Source organism: Grampus griseus (assembly GCF_964374135.1).
Source record: "Grampus griseus genome assembly, chromosome: 16".
Classification (NCBI taxonomy): domain Eukaryota; kingdom Metazoa; phylum Chordata; class Mammalia; order Artiodactyla; family Delphinidae; genus Grampus; species Grampus griseus.
This window is the reverse complement of record NC_139010.1, coordinates 86274502-86297666: the sequence shown is the minus strand read 5'-3', so window position 1 is coordinate 86297666 and position 23165 is coordinate 86274502. Positions and strand designations below refer to the sequence as shown.

Genomic DNA, 23165 nt, shown 5'->3' with positions numbered 1-23165 from the left:
ACTCTCTGTCCTTTCTACAATGATGACACCCCCCGCTACAAGTCATTTTATGCCACCTACAAAACCGTTAGGCGTGGGCCAGCAGCCCGAACCGAAGCGAGGATGAGCCTGGTGGGTTTTGACAGCCCAGGACGTCTACTGGGCTGGCCCCTGCATTTTCCTCCTCAGCCCCGTGGCTTTCTCTCTAAGAACTAAACTCATTTTCTAAACAGTCAAGGAAGGGGGCTAACGTGTTTTGTGACCCCCTGTTCAGACTGACCCAGTCTTGGTCTCCTGAAGTACCTTTATGACTTCTCTCATTGATTTTGTGTGTGTGTCACCGACCTAAAAGCAGAGTGAGAGTACTAACAGTTTTCATTTTACTCCCACCCCCTCTTACAATGAAGGGTCTGAAGGAGTCGATCTCAGTCTGTTCCTCCATTAACTTCTATGATTTAGTGTTCTTTTCTAGACTTGCCCAGCTAACAGTGGGGCACAGTGTATCCTGGAGAGGCTCGGCATGTGATGGGAGAGATATCTGAGAATGCTCTATGTGTTTAAGATGTCTGTGAACTCAGGTGCCTTCAGGGCAAAGTGCAAGACATCAGTGGACCACGCAGAACATCACATTGTTTCCGGGCACATCTTCCAGTCTTTCCTTCGTATAACATAACCGATCCGAGGCAGCTGCTGCCCAGTCTCGAGCTGGGGGTATAATCAGGGATGAGGGGACTGGGGTGAGCTGGAAAGGGCACATCCGGTCCGTAGGGACAGCTGCTGTCTAGCTCTAGCCAGTAAGCACCACAGGAGGATGCAGGCTTCGTCAGCTCTGCCTGGTCGTTGGCTCCCCAGCTGCGGGGGGTGGTAAGCAGTCGAACTGCAGAGCCTGTGGCTTCTCCAGTGCATGGCTGTCTCCTGGTCTCAGGCCGGACTTTACTCTGATCGACAGAAGTGGTGAGAGTAGGAAGCTTTTCTTGTTCTATTTTTTAAGGGAACACATTTAAAGGCTCTCCACTAAGTATGATGTCTGCTGAGGGTTTTTTTGAAATACAGCCTTAATCGGGTTAAAAAATTCATTTCAACGACTAGTTTCCTTGGCATGTGTCCCCACCAGTGAGTGTTGATGGAAATCAAACGCTTGACAATGGCGATCGCACGACAATATGCAAGTGCACCAAATCAACATGTTGGGCACCTTACATTTACATGTTACATGTCGTGTGCATTTCAATTTAAAAATAACATCTCAAAATTAAGAAATGGCTCTCTTCTGCTCAGGCCCATGGCATGTCTTCATCCTGCCAGGAAGCTCCGTAGCCACTGACAAGACCAGAAGTGGCCTGATAAACGGTACAAGAAAGCAGAGCCCAGAGGGCCAGCCCTTACGGAGGCGCTCCTCACGCAAAGGGAACTGTGCTCAGAACAGTAGGGGTTGGAGCCAAACAGCCAAATTCTGCCGTAGGGAAGTGTGTCAGGCTTCAGTTAATGAAGGATGGCCCCCAAGTCCCAGCCTTTGCACCCAGTGATGGTTGTTTGAACTTTACGGAGGAAAATGATGAAGTTCTGGTTGCTGGATTTGGTCGCAAAGGTCGTGCTGTTGGTGACATTCCTGGAGTCGTCTTGTAGGTTGTCAAAGTAGCCAATGTCTCTCTTTTGGCCTTAATGCAAAGGTTAGAAGAAAGGACCAATATCGTAAGTTTTGATGGTGACGGCACGATAGTAATACATTTTCACATGCAAAAAACGCCCCAAAAAACAAACAAAAAAAAATTAAGAAATGAAATGCTTTGTATTCTCCTTCTGAGAAAATCATGAGCGTTCTTCTCCCTTGGTGCAGCAGTGAGTGAAGCACGTCCGCATACTTGACGATGTTGAAAGCACCTGGACCTGAGTGGTGCGACCTGCTTCCGATGTACTCTTGGGCTCAGTGGCTAACATTTTATTTAGATTTTTCATGTTGATATTTAAACATAAAATAGTCTAAATTTTTTTCTGTGCTTCCCTTACATATTTTAAGAGAAAAGGTTTAGGGTCTCGAAAAGGGTTAATTAAGCCTCAGCCCGTGGCTCCTCCTACGTGGTGCCCTTGGTTCTTCTCTCTCCTCCGAACAACTATCTGTCAGACTCAGAGCCCAAAACCGTGCCCTTTCTCTCATATTTGCTGTCGTCTGCTGCTCATGCAGAGAAATTTCCTTACCTTTATAATTCAGTTCTCCTGGTTGTTTCTCAGAGGTTCGTTCTTAGCCGCGACCTTTGTCACAGCATCCTGTTCTTATATAGATAGTATCCCCCCAGCTTTTCTGAGCCTATGAGTTGGAATATTTTTCGTTTGTTTCTTAGGTTTTCTTCTAATTCCTCAAACTTCTTGAGCCTTTTTTTTCACCCCATTTCTTTACCTTGGCCTTTCTCTGTTGTGTTGCAGACTTTCTGTCTTTGGATGCCGATAAACGCTGTTTGCTGTTCACACTTTAAAGCAAAGCAGTGGGAAGGCTACCTGGAAGCTCCCTGTGCTCGGCAGGACCCTTGAGAATGAGGGGCAGGGACGGGCCATCGGGCTGGGGACCCTCTAAGTGCAGGTGACGGAAAGCACTCATCCAGAGAAGGTCCACGGCGTCAGCTGTGGCGCTGCCTGACCCGGGAGGTCGAGGGGGCACAGGGCCCGACTCACCTGCCCTCGGGCTCCATGTGAAGGCTCCACGAGGGTGACAGGTCCTCGCATGCAACGGCTCCAGGCACAGCCTCCCGCGGAAGGAGAGCGGCCTCTCTCAGCAGCTCAGACCACGGCCAGGGGCCTTACACTGGGAAGCAGGTCCACGTGGCCAGGAAGAGCCACAGGGCATGCCACATCCCCTCACAAGACCAGGGGAGGGGGCAGTCACAGTCAAACCCCCATGGGCCGAACATAAGAGAGGGCTGGCTCCCCAGGGCACACACAAGGATGCTTCGACCGGAACAGGGAAAGGACGCTGAGAGGCCAAAGCGGCAGCTGTCCCCAGCAGGCCCCACACCGCGCCGGGGCTTCCAGGTGCTTCCTGATACCGTCAGAGAAACGCCCTTGTTTCCTTGGGGTGAGCAACACGCTGGGGGCCGTTCTGTGCGTGGGACCGGGGGTGGGGGGGGCTCAACCAGAGAATGCAAACCTTGGACGAACCCCCATTTCTGTCCCTACCCCTCCTGCCATCCATCACCACAGCAGCCCAGTCCCTGAGGCTGGGCGGGAGGCTCTCTACTTGGCCGCTGCCCCTCTGGCCCAGGTGGCATTTGAAACCCACAGGCCCTGAGATTGCCCAGGAGAACGTGTGGAGCAGCGGTGCTGAGCCTCCAGGGACCACGAGGGTCTGATGGAAGCTGAGAGATCGAATCACATAACAACCCTCTGAAGTTCAGGAGGTCCCTGTGCCCACCTCTGACACCATCAAGAGGGCCTGGTGTCCCCAGGTGGAGTGGCTGGGGTGAAGGCCTAGAGTCAGTGGGTGGAGGGGAAGAGATTCCAGAGGACAAACCAGCCTTGGGAAGCAAGACAGCACCATTTCAGACGTGGCCCCAGAGTCCAATCCGGCCGGGACCGGGGAGGCCCGCTGGCTTGAGCAGTCGGGTTACCGGTGGCGGGGCTACCTGAGGACCCCCGGAGGAGCCTGAACAGTGGGCACTAAAGGGCGGGAGGAGGGGGGCCCACGAGGGGGTGCTGCTCTGGGACTCGGACACCATGGGGCCCTGGAGAGCCGTCCTCCCCTCTCTGTGCACCGCGGTCAGGAGCTCAGGGTCCGACGTCGCATTCTTTGGTCCCTGTGTCTGGGACACACCCACCCCGGGAAGGATGGAAATGAGGAACGGGAGAGGGTGGGGTGGGAGAGGTTAGGGTTTGGGGCGGGTGGAGTGGGATGGACTGTGGGAAGGTGGCGGTGTGCGCACCGGGTGCTGAAGACAGCGGGGGAGAGGGTCCTGTCGAGAGACAGGACCCGGGGGGGGTGCGGGGGGGGCCGCTAGGACGGGGTGCTGCGCCTCGGAGCGCCTGCCTTTATCTCCTCCCTTCCGTCTCCCGGGGGATGCGCCTCCGCGTCTGCCCACCCCCAAGCCTAGGGCGGATGCCTCACGCAAAAGCCAGGCTCCGCGGTCGGCGCTTTGGCGGTCGGCGCTCGGCGCTCCGTGCAGTCTCCGCCGCAGCTCCGTCCTTCCCGCTCGGCAGCGGTCCCTGGAGCGGCCGCCGCGGTTCCGAGCGAGGCCCGTGGCTGGTAAGGCCGGGCGGCGGAATGTGGGCGCGCACCGGGAGGCTGGGGCTGGCGCCCGCCGGGCTAGAAATGAAGACGCAGCGAGGGGCCGACAGGGCCCGGGCGGAGGGTGGAGCCTCCGGCAGGTGGTCGCATCCCGGTCCCCCGGCCCAGCAGCTGAGCCAGGCGGTGGGGGCGGGGGGCGGAGCGCGAGGCAGAAGCGGGCGGGAGGCGACCCTAAGCTGGGCCCGGGCCTGCGGCGGCGGGGCGGGGTCCGCACAGGGTGACGAGCCCGCGAGGCCCGAACCGGCTCTGGCCCCGCGCAGCCCCGGAACGGGTGGGAGGGCCGGGTCGAGTCTCACCGTTGGTCCCTTCTCCAGACCCCGATCTGGTTCCTTGGGGACCCTCGGTCCCTGAGACCCCAGGGTGGCCTCTGGTCCTGCCGAGCCCTGGAGACCGGAGTCGGTCCTTCCAGAGCAGCCCAGAATACGGGGCCCCCTCCCCAGGCCTGAGCGCCCCCCGCCCACCGGAGGGTGCTCACCACCGCCCATTCTTTGCCCCTACTCCACCACCACCCCCCCCAAGCACAGAATAACCCGCAGGTGCTGAACCCTCTCACCCCCTGCTGCCCCTTCCCAGTTACTGAACAAGAGCCCACGCCCTCCCCAAGCCTGAGTCCCTAATCCTCAGGCATTACAACCTCCTCCTCTTAGCCCACGCCAGCCTGGTCCGGTAGTGCTCCAAGGTGCTGGGGCCCCATGTACCACCAAATGCTGAGCCCCTGTCCCCAGGCCCCGGGCGCCCTGGGCCTCGCAGAAGCTGAGGTCCCTTCCTCCATCCTCCCGCAGGTTTTGCTCCACGAAGATGAACTGGACTGCCGCCGCGTGCTGGGCTCTGCTGCTAGCGGCCACCTTCCTCTGCGACAGCGGCGCGGCCAAGGGCGGCCGTGGCGGGGCTCGCGGCAGCGCCCGGGGCGGGCTGCGCGGGGGCGCGCGCGGGGCCTCGAGGGTGCGCGTGAGGCCTGCGCCCCGCTACGCCGGCTCCTCGCTGCGCGTGGCCGCGGGAGCGGCGGCGGGGGCGGCGGCGGGGGCAGCCGCGGGCCTGGCGGCGGGCTCGAGCTGGAGGAGGGCCGCGGGGCCCGGGGAGCATGGCCCAGACGACGACGAGGACGGCGCACCCGGCGGCAACGGAACGAACCGAAGCGTCTACAGCTACCGGGCGTGGACTTCGGGCGCGGGGCCCATGGGCGACCCTCACCTCTGCCTGCTGCTGGGCGGTGCCCTGGGCGCCCTGGGGCTGCTGCGGACCTAGGCCGGGCTGGGCTCGGGGGCCAGATCTGCCCCCAGCCCGCGCCTGCCCCGCGAGCCACCACAGAGGCTGCCCAGCACTGAGCGCCCCTTGCCTCCACTGCCCAAGGCCTCTGAGCCCAGAGGAGCTGCGTGGCCAACTCCCGACAGTCCAGCAGCCTCTCCTCCTATGACCCAGAGGCACCTCCTGTTCCCCCTCCTGCCCGATCCCCTCCCCAGCCTCCGCACCTCCCACCCTACCAGGGGACCAGTGGCCCCTCAGCTCCAGGATGCCCTGCCTGCCACTTGGAGGTTAGGGTACCCCCCCCAGCCAGAAAGGCAGGTGTCCTGAGGTTCCTGCACCATCCTGGCCAGCTGCCCACCACTCTACAAGCTGTTCAGGCCATTCTAGCTCCCCTGACCCCACCTGGACACTTGAGAGGTGTGGACGGTGCTGACCACCAGGCAGAGAGGTGGGCCCTCAGGCTGGGCTGGTTCGGCCACACCCCTGAGGACGTGGTGGCATCCCCCCCAGAAACAGCCCCAGTGGGCCAAAGGACTTGAGGATTTGGGGGAGAGGAGAGGTTTCCCTCGCAGGCTGTAGTGTGCTGCCTTCCAGAAAGGAAGGGGGCCACATCTGTGGATTAGTGAGCCCAGACGTGGCCCCGTGGTTCTCCAGACGGCTCCCAGGATACCCTCGCCCACAGGAACTGCCCACGCCTTGCCCCTGCCCTTGGGCCCAGGGCCCGTGCCCGTGTCCCCCCACGGGCAGACGCTTTGCGAGACCCGTCGCCAGGGGCTCCCTTAAAGCCACTTTGCTCTGACTTGAAACAGCTCTTCTTGGACCTATTTTGGAAGAAAAAGAAAATCTGTTTAAACTTCAAGAGTTTTCCATTTGCTCTGAGCTCCAGGTCCACGTTCCAGGATAAGAGCCCCGCCTGTACTCGGGGACGGCAGCTGTGGCAGGCAGCCCCTCGGAAGCTGAGGGCGAGGTGGACCGGAGGGGCTGGGGCTCCAGTCAGACCCACGGCCGGCATGGCCACAAGGCAGGGCCCAGTGCCCAGCAAGTGCCACCAGATGTGAGGGCACCTGTCCAGCAGAAGAAAGCCCAGAAGCTGAGCTTCCTCCACACCCCGAGGGCTGTCAGAGCGAGGCCAGAGCGGCCTCTGAAGAAACCACAGGGCGCGTCCTGACAAGGGTTTGCGGCTGGCACTCAACACCCGTGCGGAAGGCCAGCCCTTCACCTCTCAGGTGCCTTTCCCTCAAGCCGCCAGCCTGGTCCACTGGCCGTGAGCTCAGCCTGGGGCCCCAGCTCTTTCACATGTCCTGTAGCTTGAATAGCCTCTTGTCCCTCAGAAGGACGGCTCCGGGGTCTGGCTTCCGGCTCAGGCTCTCCTGTGCTCAGCAGGAGCCTCCCCGGCAGGGCTGCCTCCAGAATCTGCCCTCGCCTGCCCCTGGGCTGCAGGGCCTTTGGACTCAGCTGATGGACGCCAGTGCCAAGACCAGCATCTCCCAGGAGCCGTGCCACCTCTGCTCTCTCACAGCTGGCACTCGGCTCTGGTTACACTGAAGGTCTCCAGATTATCCGCGGGACCTGGACCAAGCACTTTCCTCCGAAGACCCAGGCGCTCCGCTGCAGGACGCAGCTCCCTGCAGCCTCCTGTGTCCACACTGCCAGCATTCTTGGGTGCGGCGCCCAGATGCGCTCTGTCCTCCCGAACCAAGCTCGACGCTCCCAAAGACCAACAGGTCGTGGCCAAGCCCTGGCTGGGGCCTCAGAGGCAGCGTGACCGTTTTAAAATCTTGAACAGGGGGACCCATCAGGGCGGCCCCTCGGTTGACTCAGTTCTCCCTGATGGGCCCGGCCAGGCTGTGCTCAGCCTCAGAGACCCACCCGGACCTGGACTGTGGCTGGCCCAGACCTTCACGTGCCTCTGCAGCGTGAGCCGCCAGCACACTCGTCAAGCTTTTCCACACACCAGCCCGACTCCAGCGGCATCTGGCGTCTGGCACAGCTGCGAGTCTCTGAATGCTTCCCACCCCTATGGGTCAGGGTTCCGGCAGGAGGCCGGTGGGTGTCTCAGGAGACTTGGCAGGTGCGCTGGGTGTGGGGCAGCCACACGGGGCGGCAGGACCTAGAGGGGCGCCTACAGGAAGGGCCGGGGCTGCTGACCAGGTGCAGCCTACCCAATCCCCACCCCTTCCCCCCTCCGGCCTCTCCAGAATGCAAGCTGGTGGTCATGTTCCTGCACCCCTTCAGGTGCGACCACAGCAATGCTGAGCACCGCCTCCGGGAAAAAGTCCTGCTGTCTCATTAGCTGGAAGGTGCTGGGAGGCGGTGGGGAGGCCTAGGGTCTCCGCTGACCACACCGTCCTGTGTGTAGCTGGGCTGTGAGCAGAGCGGCCCCGGCCACCGAGGGGACAGGTGGTCCTTGGGTTCTGCCACGGCTACTTGGGACCTCTTGTCCGTGTGTGTGTGCACGTTTTAGTAGTGAAATAAACACTCTGTTGCCAATGAGACTGTTTCTTATTGCAGGACCCAGGACTCCGTGTCGGGATTCTTACACAAGAGCCTTGGGTACTAAGTGGTTCACGTTCCGCTTTTCCTTGGTGAGGGGCCCAAGGGGCTGCACAGGTGCACAACGAAAGGGCCAACCACAGAGACAGGCCTTTTAATTTTAAAATTACAGATTACACTTTCAACTCCTTCTGAGAAAACACCAGCTTCTCCTCAAGAGAATATTTAGGAGATACTGAACATGAGTGAGTTTCCTCCCCCCGCCAGGAACCCAGGGACGTCCACTGCCCTGATGTCCACACCCAGGCTCAGTCCCCTGTAACCAGGGGCTGGGCTGTGCAGCAGGAGGGCATGGCCTCCTTCCTAGAGCAGAGACCGGGGAGTATACAGTGACCAGCAAGGAGCCTGTGGACAGGGGACTCCCGGGTGCCCACCCCTGGCCGTGGAGCCGCGAGGCCCTCCTGCTGGACTAGTCAGGGCTCCGCCGCAGGGGGGCCCTGCAGGAGGTCCCGGTCCAGCATCACGGGGCCCAGCACCCCGCTGCGGAAGGCCCGCAGGAAGTCTCGGGCGGCCGCAGGGTAGTTGGGCTGGACAACGTTGACGTCACCTGGGGAAAGCAGGAGGGCCCAGTAAGGACGAGCCCCACTCAGGAGCTCTAGCCCACCCACCTCAGGCCCGTCCAGGTGGGCGCCTGCCTTGCACATTTGGGAAGCCGGAGCCTCCAGAAGCCACAGGAAGAGGGTGGGGCCGCCCCACACACCCTGCCCCAGCCCCAGCCCAGACCGAGAGCCCCTCCCCCGGAAGCTCCGCCCCCCGAGCCCAGCCTGGGGCCACCAGGCCTCACCAGTGCCCGTCAGCACCTTCACCTTCTGGGTCTTCCTCAGCTTCACGGCCACACGCTTTAGCACACGGGCGATGTCGTCGCAGGCCTCACCCAGGCCATAGTGCTGCACGTACCTGCACACAGGGCGATGGTCAGCAGCTCCACCAATGACCCCTCGTGGGTGCGGGTGACCGCCACGTGGACCTGGGGGCCTCACCGACACCTGCCTTCCGCGTGGCCACGACCAGCTGCCCGAGACCCCCTCCCCCACCGGGGTCCTGGGGCGGCGGTCAGAAAGGCTGCTGCTCCCAGCGGTGTCATCCCCTGGCCCTGAGCTGGCCTCCCACGATGGCAGCCCGGCCACTGGCACACACTCAGTTTGCTGCCGAGGCTGCCTTGGTGCCTCTAGGCGGCTGGCCGGAGATGGACGGTGGTATTCCCCACTGACTGGTGCTCTGGGCCTGGGGGGAAGAGCCAGCACGGGATGGGTGCGGCACATCAGAGGCTGAGAGGCCAAAGGAGACCAGCGTCTTCCACGGACACGTGCCTCCCTGAGCCCCGGGGCCAGGACCCCTGGACCAGCACCTGCGCTGGCCCCTCCCCCTCACCGCCCGCCGGGCAGGCAGGGCTGCAATGTGAACTGCAGCTGCAGAGTGGGGGAGGCCGGACGGGGCCTCAGGCCTCGCGCCTGGACCCCACGTGAGCATCGGAGCCGGTCTCGGAACGACAACCCCGAGGAATGCGCGTCCAAAATCAAACTTCCCAGAGCAGCAGCTGCGCAGGCCCCTCTGTCCCCAAGAGATCGAAGGCAAGGAAGACTCCCACCCACACACGCCCAAGACCTGCCACCCGCAGGGAGTCGGCTGTCACGCTTCCCAGAAACACCGAGGACAGCGGAGGTCCAAACTGAATGCCTCGAACATCAAGCAAAACGTGACATTTCAAATTCTACTTCCAGGGCTTCCCTGGCGGTCCAGTGGTTAAGACTCCGTGCTTCCAGTGCAGGGGGCACGGGTTCAATCCCTGACTGGGGAACCAAGATCCCACACGCTTAGCCACATGCAGCCAAAAAAAACCAAAACCCAAAAAAACCCACATATGTCAAATCCCACTTCCATGCAAATGGGCTAACAGGGACTGGGTCTACTCGCCACCTGGAATAACAAAAAAGGAAGAAACAACCAAAACTTCACACAACAATGGTTTTCAAGGCCCAGACATCAGGCCACAAAGAGTGTAGCCATGGGAAGGAGGAGTGCAGGGAGGGGCCCCGGGGAGCCCGGAGCGGAGAGACGGCGCTGGGGACCAGGGCAGCTGCCAGCTGCAGGCGAGTCAGACAGGGCAGAGCTGCCCAGGGAGAGGGCTCGGGAAACTGGCAGACAGCCACCCTCAGATGGTCAGCAGAGCAAGTTTCCCAAGGCCAGAGGCCAGGAAGAGCCACCCAAGAGGCAGGAGGGGAGCAGCCGGGACAGACGGAACCCAAGATCCACAGGCTGGGGAGGGGGCGGGACGCCCTGGGAATTGTTCCAGGCCCACCTGACAAACTGTAAAAGGAAGGTCCAAAAGGACCAAAGTGTTTCCAAATAACGGTCCCAGAACAGGAATATAAAGACACCTGTCACCAGAAAGGTCCGATTCACGTGCCTGCCCCCCGTCAAAAGCTGTCAGGCACACACAGCAGGAAAACAGAGCCATTACAAGGAGAAAACCAATTACCTGAAACTGCCCCAGATGTTAGAATTCCCAGACGTTGAATCAGTTATTAGAACTGCGTTCCCGTGGTTACAAAGTTAAGAAAACACGCAGAAGATAGTAAACAAAAAATGATCCAAACCCAGTATCTAGAGGAGAGCACTGTGAAAACACACACTCGGGATTAAAGCAGGTCAGATCTGCAGAAGAGAGGGTGAGGGGACTGGAGAGCCAGCACTGCTGAGCCGGCGGCACCCGCGGCCAGTGCCTGGGTAGTGGAGTCCTGGGAGAGAGGAAGAATGGCCAGAGATCATCCGAATGTGATACAAACTACACAACCACAGATGCGAGAGCCCGAGGAACTAAAAGCACAAGAAACATGCAGAAAACCACATGAAGGCCCAGCGCCATAAATTGCTCAAAAACTTGATAAAGAGAAATCTTAACAGCAGCCAGAGGGCCATGAATACAGAGAACAAAGACAGACAGACAGACTTCTCATCAGAAACAACAGCCGCTCTGCGGGACTGAGGAAATCCGTCCATCTAGAATCTACACGCAGGGCAAACGCCCTTCAAAAACTAAGGTGAAATGAGCACATCTTCGGACAAACAGCAACCTGCGTCACTGTGAGCGTCACAGGAAACCCTCGGGCAGGAAGATGGCCCCAGAGGGAGGGCGGGTCCACACACAGACAAGGAGCCGTGACTGGCGAGGCTCAGAGGAAACTGCCGAGATCGAGCCTCCACTTACATCTGTGCATAAACAAAGCTCGGCAGCACGTCTGCTACATAAAAGCAAAAGGTGTGACGAGACCGGCCCAGAGGTGAGGGTGAGGAGAGCGGAAGGGCCCTCACGCCACACTCGGCATTAACACCCCCGAAAAGTGTTCTACAAACCCTAAAGCTACCTCCTCCAAAGCTACAGGTAACAAGCTGACAAAGGGGAATCGTAAAACAGGCCAGAGAGAGAGAGGAAAAAAGAACAGAGAATAGCTGGGACAGATGGCAAGATGACAGATGGAAACCTAACGTCAGTGACCACATCAGGTGGAAATGGGCTACCCAAAATAAAAGCAGAAACGGTCAGACTGCGTACAAAGCAAGGCCCAACTACAAGCAGCCGATAAACACATTTTAAAAGTAAAGACGCACAAGCTCAAAGCAACGCGACAGGAAAGATGAGCACACAGAGACTCTCTTGAAGGATAAAGGGGGTCACGTCCTCAAACCACCAGAAGAACCCAATGACCTCCTGACGCTTTCCACCCCCGACAACGGAGCCTGGAAACTCATGAAGCAGCTGCTGCCAGGACAGCGGGGAAGAGAGCAGCCCAGGCGGTGGTGGGAGAGCCCGTCTCCCCACGGGCAGCACAAACAGGAAGAGAGTCAGGAACACGGAAACAAGGAAGGAACAGGGACCGAACAGCAATCAACCAACAGCAACCAGGAAGAAAGACAACACAGAAAGTCAATGAAACCAAAAGCTGCTTCTTTGGGGACAGTCAATAACCTGTGCCTGATGTCCTCAAGGTGATAAAGCAGCGGTCCCCAACCTTTTTGGCACCAGGGACCGGTTTCGTGGAAGACAGTTTTTCCACGGACGGGGTTGGGGGGAGATGGGGTGGCTCAGGCGGTAACGCGAGCGACAGGGAGCGACGGGGAGCGGCAGAGGAAGCTTCACTCGCTCACGCGCCGCTCATCGCCCGCTGTGCGGCCCAGTTCCTAACAGGCCACAGACCGGTACCGGGTCCCCTGGGGGTTGGGGACCCCTGTGATAAAGGACAGCTCTGGGGCCCCACGGGACACCGGCGCTCACACCGTCCTCAGCAGCGAGAACGAACCAACCAGATGTCTGCACAATGAAACCTCCCAGTGGTGACCAGTGTTAGAACACGGATGAATCCCGAGACGACGGGGCTGAGCAGGGAGTCCGCACCATGTGGCTCCACTCGTGAGATTCTAGGTGATGGGAAGCAGATGGGGCAGGAAGGGGCGGGAAGGAGGGGCTACAAAGCAGCATAAGAACTGGGGGGGTTTTCTGGACTGTGGAACGCTTTCACACGTCTATTAAACTGTACACTTCAAAGGACTGCACGCTATCTATCTACAGTACTTTAACGGTTCTGTTTTTTCAGTCACGTTTGTCTGGGATGGGAGAGGAAGGGCCCGCCTTCCCACACTCACCCCAAGAGCTGGCGCCTGTTGAGGGTGTAGAGAAGGTAGTCAGCCAGGGTCTCCTCGCCCACCAGGTGGTCCAGCACGGTTCCTGGGAACAGGCAGCAAGGGTGAGCGCACACACGTGCCGCTGAGGAGGCCAAGCCGTGGCCTGACCTGCCCCCACCAGGCCCGCCCCACCTGTTAAACAGGAGGAGGGCGCCCCTCCAGGGCAGGCCAGGAGGACTGGTGGGGTCAGAGGGTGCAGAGTGTGTCACCTGTGAGCCAGGACCACACACGCTGCCCGAGACGTCCTGCACCACAGCTCTGGACATCTCTATGGCAGCCAGGCCAAGGCTGGCACGAGGCGCCCAGCCTGGGGGCCTGGGGGCCTATTGTGGGGGGCTGGCTCACCACACAAGGCCAGCTTCAGGCCTGTCTCCACGCTTTGGATCCGGGGAGCCAGCACCCCAGGGGTGTCCAGCAGGAACATCAGCGGCCGCTCACACACCTGTGGGCACAGAGGGCAGTCGGCCAGCCGCTCGAGCAGCCTCAAGCAGCCCCTCCCGCCAGGCCCTCTGCTGGGCCCCACAGGCTTGAGGAGGCCCCAGAGCCTGCCCGCCAGTGTCGTCACTGCCACCAGCTCTCAGCTACCCCACAGGATGCCACTCCCGCGTGATGCGGAGAACGAATAAGAGCAGGAACCCAGCAGCTGCCCTCCTCCCAGAAGGACGGGCTCTGCCCTGACCCTGTGTGCCCTCGGGCAGCTTCCCTCACCTGTGAGACGCGGTGGCACCTGTGCCCTCCCCCAGGCTTGCTGTGAGGACTGGGGCAGCGCTTGGCGGACAGAGCAGAGGGAAGGGGCGGTGGAGGCCTGGCAGCTGAGGGCCCCTACCTGAATCCTGGACATCACAGCTCTGGTGATCCCAGGCTCGCCGCCCACCCTGGTGGCTTTTCCTGCAGGATAAAAGAGGGTGTCAGTGTCTGTTAAACACACAGGCAGGTAAGCTACAGAATGAGCAACGACACACGTGGAGACCTGGAGGGCCCCTAACACCAGGAGAGAACTGTCTCCCGGCCCTGAGAGTGGCCCAGCACCTGCTAAGCAACGGCCGTGACGTCTGGACCGGAGCTGCCCGCCGCCATCACCTTCCTCCCTGCAAGACCGGGTCCCAAGCATCTGCCCCCACACCACCCAGAAGAGCCTGTCGGTGGGGCCACTCCTGACCAAGAGGCCGCCTGTGCTCTGAACACTGGCTGCCCTGGGGCCCAGCTCAGGGTGTGTCCCAAGCAGACTCTGCACCCTCTGCTGAATCAACACAAGGACAAAGGGACACATGCATCCGTCGGCACAGATGGATAAACGAAATGTGGTCCGTCCACACCACAGAGTATTATTCAGCCCGAAAAAGGAAGGAAATTATGAATTATGAATCACGCTACAACACGGATGGACCCTGTAGAGTTAGGCTCCGTGAAATAAGCCTGACACGGGTCAAATCCTGTGATTCCAGTTATGTGACACCGGAGCTGTCAAGTCCACACAACAGAAAGTAGACCAGAGGCTCCCCGGAGTTCAGGAGGGCAGCTACCATTTATGTCTAGAGTTTCCGCTTGAGATGATGGAAAAATCTGGAAATAGGTGGTGTGACGGCTGCACAGCACTTAACGGACTTAATGCCAACGATGTTTTTTAAAGCCACAACTGAAGAAAAATAAACAAAACAACAGCTGACTGTAACAGCTCCCCAGTTGGCAGCGAAACAGCCCGAGGTGACGGTCTGGCACTGTTCGGGCTTTGGGGTGGCGCCCGAAGGACACGCTCGTGCAGACTTGGTCTCAAAAGTTGAGAGGCGTGGGACAAGGACACAGGCCTGGGGCTCCCCCTCCCCAGGTCCCGGCCTGACGTCGCACCCCACGTTTCCTACACACCTTGAGCACAGCGGGTCAGAGACAGATAAACGAAAGGACGAGACTACCAACGTTTAGAAAAGTCATCGCATATACTAAACACTATAATTAAGCATTTAGTTTTGAAAAGAGAACGCGAATGAAGTATAAAATGTATAAGGGAATGACTGTGTCTCACCAGCTGACTGCATGCCAGGTTGTCACCTCCTCCTGGTGGGAAAAGACCCCCTGACGAGCTGGGGTCTCGGGCTCTGAAGTTTGTCCCAGCACAAGAACCAGAGCCTGCCCCGGGGAACTACCTTTCCTGAGGTGCTGCCTCCGCAGGGAGTTGATGAGCGATGACTTGCCCACGTTGGGGACCCCAATCACCATGATGCAGTACTCCAGGTTCTGCAGGCGCGAGAGCAGGGATCAGCGGCCCAGCCAGACCCCCCAGACACACACACACCCAAGCCAGCTTAACAGGAAGGACAGTCGCTGCACCGGCCCTGCTCACCCACCTACTGAGACCCGGAGGACAGGGGGCTCCCCAGGCTGTGCTTGGTAGCTGGGTCTGGGGCTCCCCAGCGGGAGGGACGTCCCACAGCTGGCACTGGCCCACCACCAACCTCTCCTCGGTGATAGCGGTAGCTGCTCCCAACCAACTCCGTGACCTTCGGGATTATCTGCAAGAAACAGACCACAGGCCCTTTCCTGGGGGAACTGGCCACCCTTAGCTTCTGGAGGTGGACACTCCAGCGCCCAGCACCGGACAGCTCAGGTCCAAACACGTCAAGGTTCAGGCTGCGCTACGGCAGGCGGAGGTGGGGGTCGCCTGTGCCCCACCTCGTCCCTCCACCAGGAACCAGCAGGACAGACCCCATGGGGCGACGGCTGTGACTGCCAGCACCTGCTAACAAGATGCACGTCAGCCGGTGAAATTCTCAAATACAACTGGGAAAACAGGCACTAGACCCTCCACAGGCCCTTCCACCTTATGACCCCGGAACGTGTCTCGCAGGCTGACTCTGCTCCCTTCCCACCATCAGCCGTCAGGCCCGTGCTGCCCTTGGCACCGGGAGATGAGCGTGCCCAGAACCCAAGCAATTACGGGTCGTCTCCGACACTGTGCTTCTTACAGAAGCACAACCTAATTCGTGGCATTTCTTTAACATATTTAAGCAGAGGCATTAGAGCACAAAACAGAAAAAAACCCACCTGCTTGATATTTTCATCCTTCACACAGTTGGTAAAAATGACATTTTTTAGGCCTTCTCCTTCTAAGTGTTGTATAATTTTCTGAAAGAGACAAGACGAAATTTCCATTTTAAACACTAAATGAAGACATGGGCAGTGTCACACGCTAACGCCCAAGATCTGCTCGCCAGCCCGGAGCCGCAGCGGCCAGGGACTCAGGGAGGAGGCTGGGCCCACCGGGCAGCGCAAGGGGCAACGCAGCACCAGGGACAGGCTGCCTGAGGAGACGTCCAAGGAGGGCAGCCTGGCCCCGGGGTGGCCCTGGGCGGCTGGCTCCATGTGAGGACACAGAGAGAGGAGGCCACACCAGGTCATTCCAAGTCACTCCCAGCACTGGAACTGCTCAGCGCTGGTCTCTGTCTGGTCGCACCATCCCTCCCACTCCTCCTAACGAGCTTCCACACAACGAGCTCCACTGAAACTAAGCTTTGAGCCCCATCCGATTACAAAGTACAAGGAATACTTTAAAAGCCCCTAAGTAAACTAAGGCTAATATGAACTTACTGGCCGTAACGTGAAGCAAAATCAGCGCATGACTGATATTTCTACAACCAGTATTGCACTCTTTGATCAGCTACTGAGTTACTTAAAGGAACAAAGAAATCGTTCATTAATTCATTTAGTTTTACTCATTTATGTTATTTGTTATGAGGACGCAGATTAAGGTCAGGCATCACAGACACACGTGAAGCTGCGCTTCAAGTGTACAGATTTGCACGGGACGCTGCCACCCACTCCACAGAGGCAGACACGGAGGGCCACCCTGGGGGCTTCTCCTCTCCTCTCCTCCCCAAGCCCTTGGCCGCAGCACCTGAGAGGAGGGGCAAACACCCCAGCCGCCTCCCACAGGTGAGACCCCCCCACCCCCGTGTCCCCTTGTCAGGCCACCTAGTGTGCCCGTCACTCCACAAAAATCAGCATTTTGGAGCAGGAACAACTGATGGGTGATACGACCCAAGTCTCAGCGAAGCAAAGCAGCTGAAAACTTGTGATCACCAGTAACTACAACTGCCCCTGCAGTGAAACCCGTGGGGTTCTGTTCTCAGAGCGGAGCGCGCTCGGCAGGAGGGATTTCAGTGAGCAGACGCGCAGCCTGCACGGCAGGGGCAGGGTCCTGATGGGCGACGTCTTCCGCTCAGGTTCTCAATGAACAAAGCACCCTGTGGCTTCAGCACTTGCATCTCCCTGGAAACCGGGTGCTACAGGCCTGTGGCAGGGGTTTAAATAACTCAATGTACCACAGCCAACTAAGAAACCAGGAACGTGTTCTTGCTGCTGTGAAAGGAAAAGCTCCACAAAAGAAAAAAACTGGCTTGATTTCAAGATTCTGACACCTACCCTTTACAAAGGATTTGATAACAGCAAGAAAAGCAGAGAAGAACACGTCACAAGTAACATTTCCTGAATCTTCACGCTTCTCTTACTCAGGGACAAGGCGAAACACACCTCCGGCCTGGTCACTGTATCCCCGTCCCGCAGGGCTCAGGGAAATCCCCTAGCTGCTTTGGGCCACCCGCCTTCCAGCTTCCAGATCACTCGGTGGGCAGCAGGTAGCCCACAGGTCAGCCAGGGGTCTGGGAAGCCGTGGGGCTGGCCAGCGAGGACACCAGGGGCAAATGCAGCCACCAGGAGGCCTCCAGGCCAGCGCTGTCCGGGGGACGACCACTCACCTCATGAGGCAACAGAAACGTTAGCGAATGAAAGTGAAATAAAACGTGGACGTCGGCCTCACAGCAGCAACTACGACCCACGTGCTCACAGCCTCGCGGGTCCAGTGGCCGCCACGTGGGGCGCTCGGCTCCGGCCGCACCTCCCGGCCACCTGCTACAGGAGGCGCACGCTTCGATCACTTGGATCATGAGTTAAACAAAGGGTAGTTTGCTAAAGCCGGCGGGCCCGGGCGGCCTGACACCACGTCCGCCCAGTGATCCGGTCCGACTCAGGGGCGCTCACACTGAAGGCCCTGCGGGGCATTACCTGCTGCTCCTTCAGATCCGCCAGGTCCATCTTGTTGAGGACGAGCAAGTGAGGCTTAAGCCCAAGGGTCTCCTGAAACAGAGGGTTTCGGCCTGAAAGTGGGATGTGGCCAAATTAAGGCAAAATTCCTTCAACGCTTTACCAGCCAATTAACGTACTTTGCCTCGTCTTGTTACGCAGACTGGACCACCTTCGAAAGGAAACCTTCAGAAGGGACAGGGCAGAGGAAGCCCAGTCTGGGAGCAAGCGAGCTCGGGCCAGCCCAGCCTCCCACCAAGACCAACCCCCCAGCGTGCCTGCCCCGCCAGTGCCAGGAGCCACTGCAGGCCCCTCGCCACTTCCTGTGGACAAGAGGCAGAGCACAGACAGGGCGGTGGCTCTCAAGTGGCTTCTCAAACAGGAACGACGGTGGCAAAAGCAAAAAACAAAGCTCACTGGAAGGTTTTACGACTAGACCATTGTTCAGTTGCCAAAATGATCTGATGGCTCAAAAAAAGTCCCTCCCACAGAGTCCTAACTAGTATATGTCAGACCACCGCCGCCACCCACCGCCACCACCCTGTGGAGTTCCCACGAAGACCTCCAGTGAACCTGCCTCCTTACTGCCATGGGCAGGCCCTTTTTCCCTCAGCCAGGGGCCCTTGGCGCTCACTGCCAAGTGCCACCTCCCGTGACACGGACCCAGGCAGGAGGGAGGTCTGTCTGTGTCTTCATCTCGTGAGCACTCGGCCCCTACCTGGTGCTTGTCTTACTACGAGGCCAAGGCCTCAACGTGCCCTGGGTCTAGGCACCCAGTCAAGTGCTGTGTCCTCACCCACACAACAAAGGGACTTTCCGTAAACAGCCCTCTTCCCTCAGAGGTTAACCAAGCCTGTGCTAATTCATAACGCTGAAAGCCTCCAGACTCCCTCACGGCGCCGACCTGGAGGAGAAATCAGAACGTCTAGGGACTAAAGGAGCAGAGGCGGCCTCTCATCACAGCACACGGAGCAGTAAGGGCAGGTTTCATTGTTTTTCAATAATCAGACATATAACTGCCAGTAAGCCCTTCGGACTGGCATGAGGTATTGTACGAACTGATACATTTAGCCTACAGTAGAGAAATCCCCACAGGCCTTTGAAACAGAGAAAACAGTCCCTCGCCCTCCACCCTAGAGATGGCAATGACTCTCAAGCCAACACCTTCGCCGTACAAGGAAAATCTAAACACAGCTCAGGTAAGTACAACAAAAGCAGGCTCTGAAAAGTATACTGAGCGAGATGGTTACATCTTGCCAATCCACGCCTCAAGTACAGCGGGAAAAGTCTGGTTGGCAGGAACGTTTTAATGGAGGTTTCATATCCCACCTGGACTGGGTTGGAAGGCCTGGGCGTGCCAGGCAGAGGTCTGAGAGAAACGATGCCACCTGCGTATCAAAGGGGAGCTTTCTGGGCCCCACAGAGATTCTGGTTCACTGGCCTGTAAAGGGGCCCAGATATCGGTATTTTCAAAAGCCTCCTGGGGGAATTCTCGTGCGTAACGAGGACTGAGAACCACTGCTTCAAATGCCAATAATTATGACAGGTGACGCCGCTGACCACTGTGGTGCTGACTGGACCAGAGCAGGGACCAGAGGAGGTAGACAGAAACAAGGTAACAAGCCAGGAATGCCTCCTGCTTGACTCAGGAGGGTCTCCCCTGCACTACAGTTCTGCACCCAATGCCAATGGGGTTGGGGGACGTCCCTCACCACCAAGCAATCCTCCACCACCACCAGCTGGGTGTCCTAGTATTCAACTCAGTTCTGCCACTATCCACCTGGAGATGACATCAGACCCCACAGGTTAAGGGCTCAGGACTGCTACCACCCCTCACTTCAGACACCAACTGCAAGTCGAGGTTGTCACCTGGTGACAACCAACATGCTGTCTGACCAACGGGCTATGGAAGGAGGGTTCCCACGACCCCCTCCTTGGGTCCTAGCAATATCAGTCTGCCAGACTGGCTCAAGGAATTAAGAGAAACATTTTACTTACTAGATCAGGCTTATTATAAGAAGACCTAACTCTGGAATAGCCAGATGGAAAACACGTATAGGGCGAGGGACGGGGAAGGGACCCGGAGCTTCCATTCCCTCTATGTGCCACTATGCCTGCATCTCGACACCTCACCAACCCAGAAGCTGTCCCCAGCCCACCCCTCAACCTTTTGGGTTTTTACAGCGGCTTCATTACACAGGCAGGACAGAATGAATCACTGGCCTTGGGTGACTGAACTCAATCTCCAGCCCCTCTCCTTTCCGTAAGGTCAGAGGGTAGGACTGAAAGTTCTAAGGCTCCCATATCAAGGTTGGTTCCCCCAGCAACCAGCTCCCCACCTTAGGTGACTTAGGGTCTTTTCCAAAATCACCTCATTAACATAACAAAAGACACCTTAAGGAGCTCCTCACTTAGGAAATTCCAAGACTTTCAGGAGCTCTGTGCCAGAACCAGGACACAGACCAAATATGTGTTGCTTATTATAAGTCACAATGTCACAAGCACCAAAGGATATCCGGGCATCATGGACCTCGATGATACAGTCCACCAGCTTTAGGCTGCTCTGCATCTTCTTCAGCCCTGGAAAACAGAAGAAGGACGCTTAAGGGAAGAAAGGGGTCCATGGCCTTTTAAGAGAGGTAGAAGATTTAAGTTGAACTGTCAAGAATGACACACCATCATAAACAACCTAAAATGAATACATCTGAGTGCAGTGCTCTATTAAACAATAACTGTGTCTCCTTCAAATTCAACCCTGGTGGCTGACGAGAGAAAGTTCAGGTCCCTGCCTGAGGGACACCTGCACATCACAGGGTGAGGTCAGAGCCCATCCGTCTACACCACTTCCACAAGTGGGCGACTCTAGGTGGAATATTTAACCTCTATGGGTCTTTATCTATAAAGCAGAGAAACACTGACTAATTGACTCATGGGGCCCTCAATACTGTGTGGAGATGACGATGGTGTAGGTACCAACCTGAGCCACTCACCCTGGACGACGCACACACAAGGCACTGAACTCACCCCGCACCAGGAACACAACAATGCTCCTCTTCTGCGGCTCAGCAGTGACACCGCCCCTCAGCCTCCCCTCCCACAGCCAAGCCCTGTCATTTATGCACATCCTCAGACATCTCACCTCACCCCACACGCCGCCCCCCGCGGGCGCCCCGTCCCTCCCGAGCACCGACGCGCGGAGCACCCGTCACCGAGCCTGGCAGAGCAGGCGCCAAAGGGGGCGGGAGCAGGGGGAGCGTGGCAATCCGTCACACGGGGAAGGGCTGGACCCGTCCTACATGTCTTCTTGGGGCCAAACTTTGACAAATGAACGGTAAGAAACTCCCAGAGAGGTTTGGGCAGAAGACAACAAACTCGATCTACGTCTCAAAGGTTTTGAGGTGACTGAATAGCTGAATACAACTTGTAAAGTGCTTTCCTACCCCTACTTCATCTAGTCTCCAAAGTAACGTCAGGAATTTATCTTTTCCAAAGCAGATGTGTAAACTGAGGCTTCAGGAGCCGAGTGGCAGAAGGGCCTTACGACCCCCGCCCTCCCCGCTCGCGGGCGACCCGCGAAGAGCCGGGTAAACAGCGTGGGCCCCGCCGCGTCTCGCCGGACCTCACCCTTGGCCATGTGGCCCGGGAACCAGCGCGCCACGTCGCGACCGTCTAGGGGGAAGCTCTCCCGCCAGGCGGCCCGGGCGGCGCCGCACAGCGCGCGCGTGGTGAGCCTCATGGCGCCGCGTCCCGAGCTCCGCGCAGCGCCGCGGACCGCTCCATCAACGGACTTCTCCGCCGGGCCCGCGACCCACACAAGGGTTCCGACGCTCCAACCTTCCGCAGCGCGGCCCGCGCGTGCGCGAACGACTCTGCCTCTAGCGGCGGACCCCGAGAGGGGGCGGGGGCCCGTGGGCGGGGCTATGAGCCAGGGGCGTGGCTCCGAGCCAGGGGCGGACCCACGCAGTCCCGGGGGTTATCGGGGTCCAGGGTTCAGTAATTCATTAAATTAAAAAATCCTGGTTCTTCCTAAGCGTATCCTGAGCATAAGTAACAAAATTTAGCAGTCCGCTGTCAGTTTGGTCCCTTTTTACAAACTTGGTCAAAATTTTTCAGATATTTAACATTTAACTTACAAGTGTAACATCCTTTTCTAAGTACTCAGGATTTTAATGTAACAAACAAACCTTTGCAAAAACTGACTGCAGTTCTGCTAAATTAAACCTATTAGTACAAACAGCCTCAAAATTCCCTTCACTGTCCCAACACTCTGTATAAATGTAGTCAGATTCTAACTTTTTTTTTTTTTTTTTGGCCGCGCAGCATGGCTTGCAGGATCTGAGTTGTGCAACCAGGGGTTGAACCTGGGTCATGGCAGTGGGAGCCCAGAGTCCTAACCACTAGGCCACCAGATTTTAACTTTATACCTCAAGTCTGAGTAACTACTGACTGCACTTCGAGTTACAAGAGTATGACAATAATGTAATTTTTTTTTTTATTTTATTTTATTTTTGTCTGCGTGGGGTCTGCGTTGTTGCACGAGGGCTTTCTCTAGTTGCGGCAAGCGGGGGCTACGCTTCATTGCGGTGCACGGGCCTCTCACTGCAGTGGCTTCTCTTGTTGTGGAGCACGGGCTCTAGGCAAGTGGGCTTCAGTAGTTGTGGCAAATGGGCTCAGTAGTTGTGGCCAACGGGCTCTAGAGTGCAGGCTCAATAGTTGTGGCACACAGACTTAGTTGCTCTGTGGCATGTGGGATCTTCCCGGACCAGGGCTCGAACCCGTGTCCCCAGCATTGGCAGGCGGATTCTTAATCACTGCGCCACCAGGGAAGCCCTAATGGAATTTTTTAAACAAGCTCCTAAAACTCCAAAGATGCTCAGATTCTCAGCACAAAGATATCACTACTGTCATCTTGATGGCCTTAAACCTCCTAATACTCAGAGCTAATGGTTCCTGGGGCTGAGACAAGCCCTCCAGGTGCCTGACTGAGACCATCTGGGCCTCCTGCCAGGCCTCCCAGCACCCCTCCTGAGCCAGCCCAGACAGCCTGAGTCCTGCACCCAGACTCATGAAACGTGAGACGTCAACAACACAGAACTCTGTGCCTGATGCACGCTGTGTTCTTCCATGGCCCTAGGACCAAAGAACGAAAATAAAAACCCTCCTGAAGCCCAGATTTCTCTCAGCTGTCTGACAGGCAGGTGCCCCAAGTGAGACAACTCCAGGGACACAAAGCAGTGGACACACAGACAGACCTCTGGGGGCAGAGGGAAGGTCCCTGGGAGGGCGATTTGACCCAAGATGAGAAGTCAATAAGAAGGTGCCAGGATGAAGGATGGAGGGCGTGTCTGGCACCACGGCCCAG

At 57.9% G+C, this 23165-nt stretch overlaps 2 protein-coding genes across 6 annotated transcripts in view; one reads left to right on the top strand and one right to left on the bottom strand.

The window, feature by feature from the left end:
• Positions 1–5050: 5050 nt before the first annotated feature.
• On the top strand, positions 5051–5497 carry SPRN (shadow of prion protein; the record flags this gene model as incomplete). Its single annotated transcript, XM_082674342.1, has 1 exon — positions 5051–5497. One exon carries the CDS (start codon positions 5051–5053, stop codon positions 5495–5497), a length of 447 nt encoding a protein of 148 aa, XP_082530468.1.
• Positions 5498–8128: 2631 nt separating this feature from the next.
• LOC309834428 (mitochondrial ribosome-associated GTPase 1) overlaps positions 8129–23165 on the bottom strand; it is a 31984-nt gene continuing 16947 nt past the window's right edge. For 2 of the 5 annotated variants that reach the window (XM_082673220.1, XM_082673215.1), the window contains exons 4-13: positions 20319–20383; positions 17786–17890; positions 15770–15850; positions 15181–15237; positions 14872–14962; positions 13557–13618; positions 13076–13172; positions 12692–12773; positions 8835–8947; positions 8129–8597 (exon numbers count right to left, since the gene is read on the bottom strand). In XM_082673220.1, the coding sequence (XP_082529346.1) occupies positions 8464–8597; positions 8835–8947; positions 12692–12773; positions 13076–13172; positions 13557–13618; positions 14872–14962; positions 15181–15237; positions 15770–15850; positions 17786–17890; positions 20319–20383 (887 nt within the window). In that variant the 3' untranslated portion in view covers positions 8129–8463. Of the gene's footprint in view, positions 8598–8834; positions 8948–12691; positions 12774–13075; positions 13173–13556; positions 13619–14871; positions 14963–15180; positions 15238–15769; positions 15851–17785; positions 17891–20318; positions 20384–21427; positions 21666–23165 lie in introns of those variants that run through there. The other 3 variants (XM_082673221.1, XM_082673216.1, XM_082673217.1) reach the window with 3 other exon arrangements.